We start from the raw sequence: 18,765 nt of genomic DNA, 5'->3' as shown, positions 1-18,765 counted from the left end.
TGGCCTAGTTAGTCTCTTATTTCTCCTCAGCCCACCAGTTAGGCACAGCTCTTCTTAATAAAGTCTGCTCTAGAATTAATTAGAGTTGCAGTGACCAGAGTGTTGGCTCAGCTGCTATCCTATTCTCTGTCACACAGGCAAAAAAATTGTGTTGCTCCTCTCCTTCCACCTAACACACTTTGCCATGCTTTTTTTATATTAAATTACAAAATACAAATGTAGAAACTTATTACTTATTTAAAAAAAAAGAAGTGGAAATTCCCAAGGAAATTATCTAACATTTGACGTTGAGGAATGCTTATTCCAGTCATATATAATTGCACATTAGTTGAAAACAAACATCTAATAACATGAAAACCCTTAGCTAATATTTAGAAAATAATTTCTGACACCAAACTTAATACATTATTCATTGACACACTGCCACAGACTGAAAAAATCTGAACTGTTCCTCTTTATTGATGATTGGAGACAGAAACATCAGAAAAAAATCTTCATCCATAATAAAAGCATTCATCTCATTATTTAGTGATCAAAATCACTAGAATGCATAATTCTTCATCAAAAAGGCTTGAGCAAACTGCCCTGTGTCATTCCTAACTGAAGCAACACACGCAGAAAGCCATCGTTCCTATTCTTTGAGACTCTTAAGTTTTAGAAGGTGCCTGTAACTGTTACAAGAGCTGATATAATTGATGTGACAACAATTCTATAAGTATTAAAAATTCAGTCTTTGTGTATAATCTTCCCCAAAAAACCCAGTATTTTCCAAATTTATGGTTTTATCTTACATGTTTTATGGCCTGCCTAAACCTTTGATGAGTATGATGAAAGGAAGATATGAGATGGCGGTGATGATAATGTAGTTGTATCAGTTTTGGCATTGAAAAGTCACATATATATTCACAGCAGTTAACTGTGAACGTCTTATGTCTTTTATCCAAAAATAACATCTTACAATTTAGAGGCCTCATCTTGGAATCGCATGAGTAAGGGTTTTCAGGATCTGGTCCTAGGTATGAAAGCAGCAAAAAAGCAAAAAATTGGAGCCAGCGTTATGTTAGTGTTGCACAGACAGAAATTTCCAGCCCATGGGTGTGTTAATGATTGTTTGGCATCAGAATTACTTACTTCACCCTTTATGATGACTTTCACACTATTCTTTTAAATGTCTGTAACTGTTTATGTTTGGAGTAGCACTTTTTAACCTTCACAGCTGGGTAACAAGTGTTAGTTTGCGAATAGTAATTTCCATGATGCAGCAACATGTCTGATCATTGATTGTTTGGGACAAGAATCCTTTGGTGGTTCTTCAAGCGATGGTCTCTATATGTAGTCCACTCAATGTGTACATATGGTTTATGTGCCTGAGACCATAAGATTTTTCACTAGCAGTGTCTGTCGGTTCATGCCTGCACCTTTGTCGTCCTTGTGCTCTGAACCAAGGTTATTAGGGGATGTGTGGAATGACTGCTAGTCCAGTACCTTTCTACCACCCATAGTCTGAACCCTAACCCTTCAGTGTCCACAGCTTTATCTAGCATTCTTTGTCTAGTGTAAATAGTTTTACCTGTTCTTAAATAAGTTTGATAGTTTAGAGTTAGTTTTAGGGTCCAGGGGCGTGAGGTGCCCCCTCACCACTGTATGGGATGCACAAGATCTCAGAATTCAAGATCTGCATGGTCTGCTCCCGGGTCTTCCTGGTAAGCAACGACCATGATGCTTGCTTGTTTTGCCCCAGGAAAGCTCATACCCCTTCCAAGTGTAATATCTGTCTGTCTGTCCTACCAAGACTATCAATCCACAAGAGTGCAGTTTTAGGAGATTCCTGATTGATTGTTCAATGAGTGTGTAGTTTGACCCCAGCCTGTCAGGACCCCCTGGTCCTCTCCCTCCCCCTCATGTGGCAAAATGACTTGCCAACTGCTATGCCACCTTGTGGCTAGGTGCAGTGTTGCAGGGTTTTTCTCATTAGTTCTGCTGACCCTGGTCTGGTGGTGGTCCCTTGAGCGATGGTCCCTGTTGTTTTCCACAGTGGTTTACACGTGTGCATCATACGCCCGGAGTCAGAGAATTTGAAAGTAGTATCTCTTGGTCCGCACATGTGCCCTTGCTTGCCCTGTGCCTTTGACTACGGCGATAAAGGACAGGGTGAACCAACCACCTCTTCAGGTCTCCTTCTCACAGCTTCATGGTCCAGGTCGAAACCTTTAGTATCCTCAGCTTTGATGTTCTGAAAAACAATATTGCTTAAATACTTCATAGTTTTAATAGTTTTTAATAACTTTTATAGACTTAGTAGTTTTAGTAGCTGTTAGTATCTTTTTATGGTTAGATTAGGCTACAGGGGACTCCAGCACAAGCTCTTTGACATCTTCCACACCTCTAGACCTATAAGAATAGCTCTCCCTGTAAATGAAGCCATAGTGGAGCTGGCTAGAACAATGTGGCACACCCTTGCTACCTGCATCTACCACATAAAGGACAGAGATGATGATATGTCCTGGCTAAGGGTTCAGAATTCTTATTCTCTCATCTAGCTCCCAATTCGGTGGTGGTTCAGGCCACTTCAGAAAGGTCCAGGCAACAACATCCCAGACCTACTCCTGCAGTCAAGGAGGATAAACATGTAAATCTACTGGGGAGGAAGGTTTTCTTGTCCTCCAGTTTTCGGTTCACGATAGCCAACTATCAAGCACTATTGGCTAAATATGATTTCCTGAACTGTGCTAAATTTGAGGAATTTGTCAACAGCCTCCCACAGCAGGATCATTCTCATTTCCAAGCTCTAATAGAGGAAGGAAAGTTAATAGCCAGAATCACCCTCCAATCTGCAGTCAAGGCAGCCTCAGAGTCATGGCTACCACCATTCTTATGCAAAGGGAGTCCTGGCTCTGTGCTTCAGTGTTCTCCAGGGAGCCCAGAATACCATTTGAAGACCTCCCCTTCAATAAATCTCACCTCTTCTTCAGTCAGTACACAGATGAGTCCCTATACACCCTGAAGGGCTCTTGGGCTACCCGTCAATCACTGAGTGTATACACACCTTCTCTTAAAAGGAAGTTACATCACCAGTTAACCCCATCAAGGTATAGAGCTGAACACTTCTACCATCAGAGACCCTACAAACCACCTCATTAAAGGTAAAAGATTCAAAAGTCCTGCTTCCATGTTCCTTCCATACTGGCCTCAACATCCCAATCTCACCCTGTAACTCTGTAATATTTTTGATCCAAGCCTGAGAGCCATGATTCACTGAGCCCAACACCTCCTGACTCCAGTGCTCTGGGGATCACTTAGCTCTCTTTTTCAACACCTGGAGCGTGATAACGATGGACATGTGGGTGCTGGCTATATGATTGAGTTTGCAGCGCTACCTCATCCAAAACTTCCCTTCCCAACCTCCTTTGGGGACCACTGTCATGACAGTATTCTCGCTCAGGAGGTTGAACTCCTTAGAGCAGCAAGGAGCAATAGAGTGTGTTTCTCCACAGTATTAGGTTACAGTTTTATTTGACCTGCTTCCTCATATCCAAGAAGAAGGCTAGGAAATGGTACCTAGCTAAATGGAAATGCGTCTCATCTTGGACCGCAACAAAGAGGCATTCCACCAGAAGCTATGGATATTCCACTCATTATAGACTATCCTATCTTTTGAAGACATCAGGTCTCTCCCTCAGCTCCTTGCCAGTCCGCTTAGTGGTGATCAGTGCATTCCATCCACCTACTGAAGGCTACTCTATTTTCACACTCGCTAGCCAATTGACTCTGGAAAGGCCTGATAAGAACTTTCCCATGCCTCAAAAGATTGTGCCCCAAGGGGACATGAATCTTGTTCTTTTGGTACTGACCAGGTTCCCCTTTAGCTACTTGCCCCATGTTTCTCCTCTCCATGAAGGTCGCCTTCCTTGTAACCATCACATTGGCGAGGAGGGTTAGTGAACTCAGAGCAGTGATGGCACACCCTCCATACACTGTGTTCCACAAAGATAGTTTCTTTACACTTTTGCCCCAAATTTATCCCTAAAGTGGTTTTGGAATTTCACCTTAACCAATCTATTCACTTACCTTTATTCTTCCCCATATTGCACGCATCTGCAGAAAAATGTAGACTCCACTCTCTCGATGTTTGATGAGCCTTGGCCTTTTACCTGCAGAGATCAAAACCAGTCAGGAAGTCCCAGAGACTGTTTGTCACTCTAGCAGAGACAATCAGTGGGCATGCCATCTCCACCGAAAGAATTTCCAAATGGATATCTGGTTGCATTCTACTCTGTCAGCTCTTGAACCGCCCTCCCCCTACAGAGATACAAGCTCATTCCACTAGAGCTCAAGCAACAAATGTAGTGTCTCTTCAGGACATACCCCTCCTGGAGCCATGTGGAGCTCCATCCACATGTTTGCAAGTCCTGGTACAGGACTCAGCTGCTGATGCCTCCTATGGATTGACAGTTCTCTGTTCAACCCTGCTGTCCTCATCCTTTTGCCTTTCTCCTACTTATGTACTGTTGTCAGTCATCCACAGTGGGCTACAATAGGGACCATTACTCAAAGAAGAAGAGGAGGTTACTACTTGTAACTGGAGGTTCTTCAAGATGTGTGGTCCCAATCTGTATTGCATTATCCACCCTCTGCTTTGAATCTTGTCTGATTCGAACTGGAGAAGGAACTGAAGATGTGGTCGGTCGGTATGCCTTGCCCTTTATTTCCTCGGTCGGAGGCATGAGGCAAGCCAGGGCGCATGCATGGACTAGACACTATTTTTAAATTCTCAAACTCTGGGTACATGCTGCGTGTGCATAACCCACTGTGGTATATAGGTAGAGACCACCCATCTCAAAGAATGTCCATTTACATATAAGTAACTCCCTCTTTTGCCATGTGACTTAGTTCTCAGGTTGGGTCACCTTCAGTCTCACCTGTGTCAGGGTAAGCCAGAGTTTTTACCAAGTAGTCCCAGGACCTCATACCAAGTCGGCAACCCTGGTCCAGACCTGATGATCTTTCTGTCCCCTTGTGTTTGGGGTCTTCCCTCTAGTCTTTCTGGTAAGGCTGTCGGGGAACTTAGTCCCTCCCTCTGCCCTGGGTTCCACTCCACTTCGAGATGTCCCTGTTATGGACATCTGTAGAGTGGCAATGTGGCGCTCAGTGCATACCCTGGTACAAGCTTCGTAGCAGAATGGTTCCAATCTGTAATACAGCAGGGTCCTCACACCCTTCTTGTGAGTCACCTCAAGTGGAATACATACAAGGACCACCACTCAACGAAGAAAGTGTTTATACAGTAACTGGAGTTCTTCAAGGTGTGCAGTTCCTGCCCTCCCTCCCTTCTGTTTTGGATTGTTATCCTAAGCTTATTTGCAGTAGCGAAGGAATTAGAGAGGCAGTCTAGACCGCCCCTTAAATCCTCATTTTGGAGCATGAGGATGACAAGAGTGTAGCCGTGGACAAATAGATACTGCTAGCGAAAAAAAACTTATGGTCTCAAGCTCATGGCACACATGTGCATCTTGAGTGGAATACACATAGGGATCAAACATCTCAAAGAACTCCAGGTACTGTACAAGGTAAGTAACCAGATTTCTTATACTTCATTAATACAGTAACAAAAGTACTTGTTTACAATGACAATTCCTGTAAGAAATCCATGTTAGTGCAAAAGTGGAAGTCAAATATTTAAAATGTTGCTATGAAAATTGTGTATTAATTTTTTCTTGCAAACTTTCTTTTTACAGGTGGTGATGGCACTGCTGAAATACTGGCCAAAGACTCACAGTCCAAAAGAAGTCATGTTTTTAAATGAACTAGAGGAAATTTTAGATGTCATTGAACCATCTGAATTCGTAAAGGTTATGGAGCCTCTTTTCAGACAGCTAGCCAAATGTGTGTCCAGTCCACACTTCCAGGTCTGTACTTCAAGGAACTCATAAAACCAGATCTTCAGTTTAGGATTTTTACATTGTTAGTGAATTGATCGTTTTAGATATATATGTACTAAAATTTTAGTATGTTAAAAATGCTGAAAAAATAGCACATGGTTGGATGCCTATCTTTAGTGAGCCCGTGACAGGGGGCTCAGAGGGCCAGGTGACTTAGTGGTTGTTGCACCCAGCTTCCTGCCCCTTGCTTCTCTGTCAGGGCAGTAGAGGTACCTGTTCATGACCATAAGCTGAGCATCTTCAGCTTTCCACTCACATCATGATCTAGGCTCTTGGGGGTGTTGTGGCAGGGAAGTTCAGCCTCTCGCTGAGACAGCACCATCGCGACTGAGCTTCTGAGGCTGCGTCCACACCTGTGATGCCGTCCTGGCAGCAGGGTCAGTGGCCAGCACAATGGCCTTACTGAATGCCTGGGACATGCTGGTTATGCCGATGCTCCCTTTGCATCAATTGTTGGTTACTGCGTCAGTCAAGCATCAGGTCGCACCAATGGCACCGGAAGGGCAGGTGCCCACCCCAAGACCGCCTTTCACCCTGGGGGATGATGCCCTGGACCCTCCCTCAGTGGTCCTATCATCCTCATCCTCTACAGATGAGGCTACAGTAGGGCCCTCTCGCATTAGTCCACTGGACAATTTTAAGGAGCACCACGTCCTGCTCCAAAGGGTGGCCACTAACTTAGGCCTAGGGGTGGAAGAGATGGCACAATCAGACACTTTGTTTATTGTGCCCTCTGCATCTACCCTCGCACATGCACGAAGGGATTCTAAAGATTGCCAAAACCCTCTGGCAAACCCCATCCTCAATTCCACCCACCTCCAAGAGGGTTGAAAAGAGGTATTTTGTCCCAGCCAAGGGGTTTGAATACTTGTACGCTCACCTGCCCCCAAGGTCGTTGGTAGTTTCTGCGGCCAACAAGAAAGATAAGCAAGGACAATCTAGTTTCACCACCCAAAATAAGGAGGCCAAGAGACTGGATCTTTTCGGAAGGAAAATTTATTCCACGGCCAGTCTCCAGTTCAGAGTCGCAAACCACCAGGCTCTTTTGGGGAGATATAACTTCAACTTATGGGACTCCCTCCATGAGTTCAAGGATTCCATGCCCCACAATGCAGCCCAAAAATTCGGGGCCCTTGTTAAGGAGGGTACTATTGCAGCTCGGTGTTCCCTCCAGATGGCATGGGATGTGGCCAGTTCAGCAGCCAGAGTGGTCACCTCACCGATGGCCATGAGGTGCTGTTCCTGACTTCAGTCCGCAGACCTGTCCCAGGAGATGCAGTCTTTGATCCATGATTTCCCAGAGGGATATGATCTCCACAGGTTGAAGGACACTCAGGCTTACTGGGATTGCATACGCCTCGGTTGGTGACTAAACAGTTCCAGATGTCCCCGCCACTAAGGCCTTGACAGTCTCGACAAGAGTCTGCAAGGAGAAGGAATAAGGACAGGAGTTTTAGTTGTCGCCACCCTTCCTCCTCCTGTTTACCTGCACAACCTGGACCGGTGAAACATCATGGAGGCCAGAAGCATGCGTTTTGAGGGTGCACTCGAGAGCGATGCCCTAGTCAACTTCCCGGATTCACTTCATTCTTTCCTCAGCTGTCTTTGTCCCTACCGTTCGGCCTGGTCACAGGTTACCTTGGATCGCTGGGTGCTAGAAATTTTATCGGTGGGATACACCCTCCAATTCTTGGCCATCACCACCCCCGACTCCGTTCCCTCTTTGGGGTGCTTCTCATGTGAAACTCCTCATTCAGAAGGTAGGCACCCTCCTACAGCTGGGGGCAGTGGAGGAGATCCCTCGGGACATGAAAGGGAAAGGATTCAACTCCTGTTATTTCCTAATCCTGAAGGCAAAAGAGGGCCTAAGACCCATTCCGACTTGCAGCAACTCAAAAATGTCTCAAGTTGAAGTTCCACATGGTTTCTCCGGCCTCCATCATCCTCTCCCTGGATCCGGGAGACTGGTACACTGCTCTCGACTTTGAAAGTCACTTACTTTCATATTTCCATCTTCCAAGGACACAGAAAATTCCTCCATTTTATGGTGGGCCAGTGTCACTTCCAGTTCCCGGTGCTACACTTTGGCCTCTCTTTGGCCCCGTGAGTATTTACAAAATGTATGGCCCCAGTAGCTTCAAACTTCTCTTTTTTTATAGAGGTTAGCGATAGACAGTCACCAACCCCCAAGTCCTCCAAGTGTCCCTCTGGAGTGCTCAGCCCATGATCCACCAAACAGTCACAAAGCTTTTAGATCTGCTGTACTCACGGGAATAGTATGTCCCAGCTTGTAAGATTCAACTCAGGATTACCGTACTTAACGTACAGCACTTAGCTATATCTGTAGTGAAAACAAGAATGAGTTTATCATCAAAGAACAGAGATTCAAGTGATAAAGAGTGAGAATATTGGAGACAAATGGTTAAAGGTAAAACAAAATTATAACACTCTTTCTGAAGATTAAATTTAACTAACCAGTTCTTCCTCGAGTGCTTGCTCATGTCGCAGGTGCTGTTGAGTCCAGTGCGGGACCACCCCCTGGCACCTGGAAGTCATTGTGGTGTTAGCGGGACAGCAGTGCCTTCCACCCCAGAGGCCTTTGCTGCAGCCAGGAAGGGACCTATTGACAGTCCCAATCTCAGTGGGTCAACCACTGCTCCCAATGAGTGTGTGAAGCAGAATGGAGCATATGGGGCCCCGAGCTCATACCCGGCTCCAGGGTCTTCGGTACCAACCAGAGCCAAACCGGCCCTCATGTTATTGATGAGGACTTACCTGATCTGGCACTGATCCCTGGACCCTCATCATCAACTGGCAGAAGTGATGGGATACTGCCCCTCCCCCACCCCATTGGCCTCCTCAGAAGGACTCAGTCCTTAGCCCCAGCAACCGGCCCGCATCTTGGCTCCACTGCCTCTACAGGACCTGTTCAAGAAACAGTGCATGAGTTAGAGGCATAGACAACTGCCCACTCTACCTCAACTTCCTGCCAGGGTCACACAGATACCCAAGTGGCCCAAACCAAAACTTTTGAAGGTACGCCTGAGAGCATTATATCAGTTCCTGCATCAGATTCTGCCCCCTTTTTGTTTTCAGACTGACTCTACCACTTCAGCCTGGCATAATCCCTCATCATCTGAGGCCACTGGATGCTGAGTATGGTGGAGGAAGATTACACCCTTCAGTTTTCTTCCACCACCACCCTTCATCCTTCTCAAAAGCAACTTCTAGCACAAGAGGTCTAAGCCCTCCTGCAAGTAGGGGCTGTGGAAAAGGTGCATCAGAACTTAAGAGGAAAGGGGTTTACTCCTAATGTTTCCTAATCCTGAAAGCCAAAGGGGGTCTTCAACCCATCCTGGACCTGCATCGCCACAACAGTTATCTCAAGAAACTGAAGTTCCGCATGGTCTCCCTGGCCTCCATTATTCCCTCATTGGATCCAGGGGACTGGTATGCTGCCCGCAACTTGAAAGATGCCTATTTTCACATTTCCATCTTCCAAGGCCACAGAAGGTTCCTCAGATTTATCCTAAACCAAACCGATTACCAATTCACTGTCCTCCCCTGTAGTCTGTCAGCAGTCTCTCAGGTTTTCACAGAGTGGTGGTGGTAGTGGCCATCTTCAGAAGGCAAGGTGTCAGAGTTTAACTGTACCCCGACAACTGGCTGATCAAGGGCTATTCAGAGGCTCAACTGAAGAGCAGCATCAGCCTGGTCCAAGCCACCTTCAGTGTATTGGGCCTGCTGTTAAACCAGCAAAAGTCAACTCTCATTCCCATCCAGAGTTTATCAAAGCAGTACTAGACTTGACCCAGGCCAGAGCCTTCCTTCCAGAAGCTCAATTCCAGGCAATATCGGCTCTGATATCCAAGGTTAAGGCCCACCCCATAACGACAGCCCCGTTTTCCCTCAAACTTTTGGGACATATGGCTGTGTGCACCTACATGGTACGGTACACAAGGCCGCACCTCAGACCCCTGCATGCTTGGTTGGCCCGGTGCTTACAGTTCCCGCCCCAGTCCTCATCTCCCTTGACTGGTGAAGGATCCCCAATCAGTGGCTGCAGGCCTTTCCTTGTTACAAACCCCTCCCCTAGCCTTCAGTATCTTTCATTTCAGATGCATACGATCTAGGTTGAGGAGCTCACCTCAGGACTCAGGGCCTGTGGTTCCTGGAAGAGCTCTCCTTACGCATAAATGTCAGAGCTCAGAGTGGTCCGCTTAGCTTGCCAAGTGTTCCTTTCCCAGATCACGGACAAAGTTGTGTGACTGCTTATGGACAACATGGCAGCCATGGTTTACATCAACAGAGAGGCGCACGCTTCTTTACCCTTTGCCAAGAGGCTGTTGGTCTATGGGACTTCTGTATGAAACACTCAGTTCAACTCAAGGCTTGCCATCTTCCAGGAGCCTGGAATACCTTCGCAGATCACCTCAGTAGGTCTTTTTCCTCTCATCATGAATGGTTCCTTCACTCAGAGGTGACGAGATCCATCTTCCAGAGGTGGAGAGTCTCCCCAGGTAGGCCTCTTTGCAACCAGGCACAACAAAAAATGTCAGCAGTTTTTTCTCCTTACTGATCACAGCCCAGGTTCTCAGATGCCTTCTTGCTTCTATGGACAGAGGTCCTATTCTATGCATTTTCTCCAGTTCTAGTACACAGGGTCCTTCTGAAAGTCAAGCGAGAAAAGGCAAGAGTTATCCTTATAGCTCCTGTGTGGCTGTGACAGCACTGGTTCAGCATGCTGCTGGACCTGTCAGTAGCACCGCTGCTGTTGCTCCCACCCCACCTGGATCTGGTCTCGCAAGGCCACCGCAGTTTACTCCACCCGATCTCAGGGCCCTTCACCTGACCACGTGGATGCTCCATGGTTGAACCTGGAGGAATAGGTGTTCAGAGCAAGTTCGCCAGATCTTGCTAGGGTACTGTCCACTAGAGCTACTTACCTAGCCAAATGGAAGCATTCCTTGGTGTAGTCTTCTCAACGAGGTCTCTCACCAACTCAGTCATCCCTCCAGCTGTGCTGGAATACTGCTCCATCTTAAACAACAGGGTCTGGCCCTCACATCTATCAAGGTACATCTAAGACAATCTGTCTTCCACCCTTCTGTGGACGGAAGGTCAGTCTTCTCAAATGAGATGTCGCATTCACTTCATTAAATGGTAGAGAGACTTTATCCTCAAATTTGTGAACTGATTCTGCTGTGGGTCTTAACCTGGTCCTATCCGGACTCACTGGCCCTCCCTTCAAGCTACTAGCATCATGCCCTCTGTCTCTGGAAGGTTGCCTTCCTGGTAGCAATTACCTCAGCCAGGAGGGTCTCAGAAATTAGGGATCTTACCTCAGAAACACTGTATGCAATGCTATTTAAGAACAAGGTGCAACTGCACCCACACCCAGCTCCTTCCAAAGTTGGTCTTGCAGCTTCATAGTAACCAAGGTATTTTCCTGCCAGTTTTCTATATGAAACCACACAAGAATGAAGGGAGCAGTGTTAGAAGTGCCCTGGCCTTCTACATTGAGAGGAGCAAACCATTCAGTAAATTCACACAGCTCTTCTTGGCAATAGCGGACAGGATAAATGGCCTACCAGTTTCAGCCCAGAGAATCTCATCCTGGATCACCTCCTGTATTCATACATGCTACGAGCTGGCAGGCGTACCACCTCCTGCCATCTTGACCGCCCATTCGACCAGAGCTCAAGCTTCATCAGTGGCATTTCTGGCCCAGGTTCCAGTCTGAGACATCTGCAGGGCTGAGACATGGTCCTCGCTGCATACCTTCTCTACCCACTACGCCATCCCACAGCAGGCTAGAGACAATGCCAAGTGCGGATTGCAGCACTGCTCTTCTGAATGTCCATGTACTCTGAGCCCACCTCCTTGGTTATCACTTGAGTCACCTAACATGGAATGGACATGAGCAAGCACTTGAAGAAGAAAAAAACAGTAACTAACCTTTCCGTAACTGTTGTTTTTCTAGATGTTACTCATGTCTATTCCACGACCCAGCCTCCTGCCACTCTGTCAAAGTTATCTGGCAAGAAGGAATTGAGGGGGTGCGGGGCTGGCCTTGCCCCTTATAATGGCGCATGAACGTACTGCACCAGAGGGCGCTAGAGCCAGCCCTATGGATACCACTGAGAGAAAAATCTCTGGCAACTGTGCACATGACATGCGCACAACTAAAGTGGAATGGATATGAGCAACACATCTCGAAGAGCAACAGTTACAGAAAGATTAGCAACTGTTTTTTCTTCCGACTAGAGAAATTTATCTCAACCAAAGTTCTTCCTAGCATTTTCAGCCAAGCCTGGCTGAGAACCCTGTTTCATTAAGCAAGTCCCACTGTCAGTTTCCTTCCTTGGTGAAGGATTCCAGGGTGCCTCTCTGCTCCCCCAATACATAAGAACATATCTTTGATGTTCACCTGAAATAGGGTTACCCCTGCTGTTTATTTCCTCCTGTCAATTTCCTTCTCAAATCTCTGCCAGCTCTTACTTAACATTTGACTTAGAATGCTAATACATTTCTACTATATGACATACAATACACAGTGATCCATCATGGAGACAAGTGTCTCCCACTTCCTGCCTGTAGAAATTTGTCTCTAGATACTGTTCTTGAGTGACCTGTCTTAAGTTTCAGAAAACATAATTTTTAGAATATATACATAACTCTTCATGTGTGTTCTGTGTACACATTTCACAATGATTGATTACTAGTATGACACACACTTTGATTAGAGACCTTACATATTCTTTAGTGAACCCATGGGATCCTTGTATCCCTATGTGCCTCTGTGCCTTCTGCGAGTTGGCATCAAGAGATCCTTGGATCACAGCAGTTCTTAGGTTTCTTAGCTGTGCTGCAGGGCTACTGTAGAAGTACCAAATTGGCACCGACTTTCTTGACTGAGAACCTTTTTTTAAATGCAGGAAGAGTGTTACTATCTACATGACCCCAACAGATCACAGGGGATTCTATTTAAATTGTGAATGTGCTGCATCATAGATAAAATGGAGGGCACAGGACACATGTTTAAGAATGATTTGCAGCCATATGTCTGTAAAATACACAGTTCTGACCCAGATTAAAAAGTAAACCATAACTTTGAATTTCTTGATGGTAATTTTAAAATATTTTGGTACTTAATATTTGGTATCCTCAATTCTCTCCAGGCCATTTTATATCCTAATTTCAGTTCTGTTCAGCAAACTTTATGGTATGAAAATGCTAACTGGAAGATGGATAAAGTAGTGTGCTTACCTTCATGTCTTTCAGGTGGCAGAACGAGCACTATACTACTGGAATAATGAGTACATTATGAGTTTAATCAGTGACAATGCAGCAAAGATTTTGCCCATCATGTTTCCATCATTGTACCGAAATTCAAAGACACATTGGAACAAGTAAGAGACTCTTGTACAAATAATATATTTGTTAATATATTTAAAGGCCTTTCTAAATGTTGTTAATGTTACTTATCTAACAGTAATGAACTTTAGTTTCAAACAATTAGGATTAAAATGCCTTGTGTTTGTGAATTAACTGTTGTAGTTACAGTATAATCATGGTATCAGAGTAGCAGCCATGTTAGTCTGTATCTGCAAAAAGAACAGGAGTACTTGTGGCACCTTAGAGACTAACAAATTTATTTGAGCATAAGCTTTTGTGGGCTGCAGCCCACTTCATCAGATGCCTCATGCGTATTCACAATATTTCTACCAAGACCTTAACAATGTGAAAGGAGATGAGTTGGGGCAAATGTCATATCACCTGTCAGAGGGCCCAGGAAATGCATTTGAGAGGGTGGACTCTTTCCTGTAAAAATATGTTTTAGTGCAGCTTGTCTCCTACACCATATTTTATTTTGGATTATTTATATTGAGTAAATTAAATGTGTATTGCGTAGTAGTTCAGTGGTTACTAAAGACAAATTTTGATGGTTGACATCTAAACTTTGTTGGCCCACATTTTTCCATTGATAATCATTTGACTATATCCATATGAAAATCATCTTATTATTTTTCTTCTTCCTTTTCTCAGCATTTGTCTCCTGTTTTCTTTCTCTGTCTACATATCGCCTTTGTTTTTCCCTTTCCATCCACACAATAGTGTAATACTCAAGCATGAAAGTACTTTTAGTCAGCTCCATCCTGCAGCTGCTCCAGCTGCAAAACAGTTTTGTTTGAGCTAGTGTGCAAGAGCTGGTGGTGTGGTTGTTCCATAGCTCATTGCTGTGGAGTGAGGACTACTGATTGGTTGGCCTACAGTAATTCCTGATGACTCTCTCACTAACTTCAGTGAAAGGTATACTGAGGGAAGTGTGTGCAATAACTGGATACAGGTAATCCATTGATATACCGATTTTAAAAATATTATCTGGATTACTTTTAAAAGAAACTGTAATTCTAAAAAAAGATTCATGTGGTGAATAGTAAATATGGGTTACTTTCAGTTGTTTTTCTCACTTTTTACGGCCATCCATTCATTCTGTCCTGAGCATGAATGAAGTCATGAAATCCAGCACACTCCCAAGCTCACTGTGTAACCAACATGAATGATGCAAATTAACAATGTAACTAATTTATTTTCTGATCTAGTGATCAGTAATTTATAATAGATTATTTCTGCAGAGTAAACTTTTACTTCTTTCGCAGTGTGCACTATATAATGCAGGTGAAGATTTGTTGTTGTTGTTGTTGTTGTTTTTCATATATACTGTTTGCATATATATTCCCGGGGTTATTCTGCACACAATATTTTAAAATTCTGCATATTTTATTTGTCAGAATAACACAATACAATCATTCCAGTTTCAGTTATTTTTGGTAATTTACTTCAAAATAGCTGTCAACAAGTATGTCAGCAATACAGACAACAGCAAAATATATTTCCCCAGGAGTAGAGAATTAAAGAAACATCTGTGACAACCCAGTTCCAGTTGCGGGGGGCTATGTGGGGCCCCCAAGGCCCAGACACCTGCACTCTCATCCCCCCAGAGCCCAGTTGTGGGGCACCCCCTGGCCCAGATACCAGCACCCCCTTCCCACCAGAGCTCAGCCACTTTACTGTCCTGCCAGGGGACACTGTGCAGCCCTCCCCTTCCTCACCCTTTGCCAGGAGAGTGAGGATTAAGTAGAGCATAAAGCCTCTAGTCAGCCAGGCTGGGCGGGCTGCTCGCTGCAAGCTGGGCTCTGCAGAGTCCAGCATCCCCTAGTGGCAGCCAGAAGCTCTGCAGCCCCAATTCTGTGGGGTGGGGGAGACGGAATTTTGCGTGCACAGTGGCGCAGAATTCTCCTAGGAGTAGTTTAATACTAGTTTTAAAGAGCCCTATTATTGTGAGTCAGTATGTTATATATTTCTACCATATGTGTATAGCTGTGGTTATGCTTTCAGAATAAGTTTTACATTACACAGACTCCTCTATATCAGTATAGCAATATTTACAGAATTTCATTCAGTTAACAGTATAAATGTATCACCTGCTGAGGTCTATATTACTGTTTTAATTTTTTCTAATAATTCTATTTTGATTAAAGTTGTATCAACTTTTAAATTTCTAAAGCAACCGTATATTGATGCACAATATTATATAAAGGAGAATTAGAACTTCCGAAGAACATTTTTCATTAACAAGTGGCAAATACTGCTGTAGAGTAAGTAAACTGTATATGAAGATGCTTAAAACATTTAATGATTTAGAATTTGTATTAGCCATACTGTAGCTAAAAGAAACTTCCATTAACTAGTTTTGTCATTATGTATTGCAAAATAATGTAATTTTCTAGTTTTGTAAGTTATTGGCTACTGTTAAGCAGAGCAAAGTTTAAAGTACTGTGAGTTTCAACACGAAATTTTACTTACAGGACAATACATGGCTTGATATACAATGCTCTGAAACTCTTCATGGAGATGAACCAAAAACTGTTTGATGACTGCACACAACAATTTAAAGCAGAAAAACTGAAGTAAGTTTCATATTAACATTTCAGCATATTCTACAATAACCTGTTCAGAGAATTTTTATTGTTTACTTTGAAAAGTTACTCTTGTTTTTTAAAAAAAAAAAAAAAAAGTTGTGCCCGTTTTATTCAGCACAAAAATCTGAAAATTCACATGGTGAAATTCTTTTGCTTTTCAACATGCATGAACTGTGAAATGTATTTAAAAATGAAGTGTTTAAAATAATAGTTCAAATCTAATACTGCTGCTGGCAGCCATCTTTCTGCGAAATCATTGTTGTGACACCACCAGTCTCAAAGTCCAACAGAAGAGAATAACTAATTTACATCCTGCTTTTATTTTAGATGCATTATTTGCCATCTATCCCCCACATCCCCACCCTAATACTTTTCAGAATTCTTTAGCATTGTTTTGTAGAGTGCATGCATGTGCATATATGTACAGGGCATTATTGTATTTTGTCATAAATGCAATTATGGATGGGATATGTTTGTATTAATGCTATGTTGTAGCATATTCCTCACATCTGTGAAGTGAACTATTGAATTTTGCTTAATTTCATCTTTAACCTAGGTACAAATTTAAAAGGAAAAAAAGAGATTCCTTTATTTGAGAGACAGAGCAGTACTGGAAACTTATTTAATAAATTGTAGATAAATAGGAAAGAAGTGTAGTATGGTCAGGTGAACAGAGCAGGGGATTGGAAGCTTGAACTTTTCTGGTTTTTATTCCCAAATGTGCAACAGACTTGTATGGTCTTTGAGTCATATAATTTCTCCGTGCTTCCACTTCCCCATAGGTATAATAAGTCTAAGCATGTTCACAGGGATGGTTTGAGGCATAAATATTTGCTTGTAAAGTGTTTCAGATCCTGATTAAAGGAACTGTAGAAATGAAAATTATTGGTGGTTCTGTTTCAGCACAGGAATATTTGGGGGTTTGAGCAGAACTTGGTTAGAATCATGTTTTTAGTTTCAAAGTGAAATGATCATGATTTCTTCCTATAGTAGTCCTTAAGGGGGGCTTAGCAACACATAGTTTTGTTCTGCTTTAACTATATTTATTTGAAATCAGTGCAATCCCTCCCCTCCACCCCGAACTAGTGTAGCCTCAGTTATAGTAGGGTATAGGTGCTTGTGCTGGTATATAGGTTATTCCTGTAAATTTAAGTGAAAGTGAACTAGAATACGTCGTATGAGACAAATTTTAAAAGTATTCTCTTAAAAGGATGAAAAAATTGTGTACGTCATAGAAAGAAGCAAAAAAGATAAATAGGACTGAGTTTTTGGTATACTATTTTTCTAGTGAAAACAATTCTGCTTATTTTTTATATTAGAAAATAAAGTCTTTATTCTTTTTTTTCTTGAGTGCAGCAAAGTCCAGACAAGAAACTGAATCCTGAGCAACTGAAAGAGTGATTTTTGCTCATGAATTAAAATTCATTTGAGGAGGGAGGTGTTGATTTAACACAACCACGTGAGGGGACACTCTCTTAAATATTTAGAACTCCTACTCTACCATCTGAACGCTGAGAGAGCTCCCACTGCGTGTTGATACCCTGGCCCCACTAAAGTCAATTGAAGTGTTGCCATTGACTTCAGTAGAGCCAGGATTTCATACCAGTTCTCTGGCCAAGGAGTTAGTCAGCTAAAAAGAGGAATAAGGCTTAATCCTGATTTTTCTGAGGTGGAAGAGAAGCTGGGGGGGGAAAAAATCCCTTTCTTTTCAATGGTCATTTTGGCCTTTTTTACTCCACAAGGAAGCCATAAGGGCACAAGCTCATTCCCCTCCCCACACACTTTGCAAATCACCTTTGAATGTACATCTCTCAAACAAGTTTAGACAGTAACTAGACCCTTTCCCTTGATTTGTTTTCCTCAAGTATTTCGCCATTAATGAAACATTATTCAATCTCAAAATAGTTTTTTTATTGATGTGGTCATTATTTTACTTAAATTTAAATAAACTGCAATCAGAACAGTGGAAATAAACAATGTCCTTTACTGTTACTGTTGGATTCTACATTTATAATTATTTCAGACTATACACCAGTCTAAATGCCAAAGATTTTTTTTTGCTGTAATCATGTATTTTTTAGCAACATATAGCTGTCAGAGTCAAATGGATTGTGCACAAGGTGAGAATGCCAGTCAGTTTATTGTAAAAAAGTTTCCTTATTTTCTTGAGACAGTTGTCACTCTTTTGTTTTAATGTTGCCCTGCAATCACAACCAGCAGTGTGGTATGGTTTAGATATGTATATGGGCAAACTGTCCATCAAAAATTGGTAGAAGATGTATCTAAATAGGTGAAATAACCAATTATTCACTATTCTGTTTAAGAATAGTATGAGAGTTTAACTTATAAATTCACTGAGTTTATCTGTTATCTCTGTTTTTAAATTTTTTTTGCAGAGAGAAGCTAAAATCGAAGGAAAGAGAAGAAGCATGGGTTAAAATAGAAAATCTAGCCAAATCAAATCCCCAGGTATTTAGAAAAGATTAACATATTTATGTTAAAAATTCTAGGGTTTTGTTAAATATCAGAGGGGTAACAGATATATGACTGATCCTGGAAATAAAACCGTTTCACTAATATTGTATATGAAAAATCTGCAATAAAAATGCTTTTAAAATTTGTAACCTTTCTCTTGTGCAAGTACTTATTTTGCAAACAAGCGTTTCAGACAAGACTGATCTGAAGTACCTTTTCCTTTCTTCCTTTATAAGACATATCTATAGAATTGTGGTCTGAAAAGTGATTGTTCAGAATTGCATAAACAGATATTATAATATTGGTTTCTCTTGAAAAAACTCAATGTAAACAAAAGCCTAAATTAGAAGAGGGATATTGGGAAT

At 42.8% G+C, this 18,765-nt stretch overlaps 1 protein-coding gene and 1 long non-coding RNA gene across 4 annotated transcripts in view; one reads left to right on the top strand and one right to left on the bottom strand.

The window, feature by feature from the left end:
• Positions 1 to 18,765, top strand: part of PPP2R5C (protein phosphatase 2 regulatory subunit B'gamma) — a 188,303-nt gene that overhangs the window by 152,688 nt on the left and 16,850 nt on the right. For all 3 annotated transcript variants that reach the window (XM_030558740.1, XM_030558739.1, XM_030558741.1), the window contains 4 exons: positions 5,736 to 5,906; positions 13,224 to 13,351; positions 15,812 to 15,913; positions 18,322 to 18,394. In XM_030558740.1, coding sequence (XP_030414600.1) covers positions 5,736 to 5,906; positions 13,224 to 13,351; positions 15,812 to 15,913; positions 18,322 to 18,394 — 474 coding nt within the window. The remainder of the gene's footprint in view (positions 1 to 5,735; positions 5,907 to 13,223; positions 13,352 to 15,811; positions 15,914 to 18,321; positions 18,395 to 18,765) is intronic.
• LOC115649782 lies at positions 248 to 10,073 on the bottom strand. Its single transcript, XR_003999929.1, has 4 exons — positions 8,415 to 10,073; positions 6,820 to 8,280; positions 4,069 to 4,151; positions 248 to 2,233 (listed from the first exon to the last, which is right to left on the bottom strand). It is a non-coding gene; the product is annotated as an uncharacterized LOC115649782 (long non-coding RNA).

This window comes from Gopherus evgoodei, chromosome 4 (genome assembly GCF_007399415.2).
Source record: "Gopherus evgoodei ecotype Sinaloan lineage chromosome 4, rGopEvg1_v1.p, whole genome shotgun sequence".
NCBI classification, from domain to species: Eukaryota; Metazoa; Chordata; order Testudines; family Testudinidae; genus Gopherus; species Gopherus evgoodei.
Note: the sequence above shows the minus strand (reverse complement) of the source record. Positions and strands in the feature narration are given on the sequence as shown.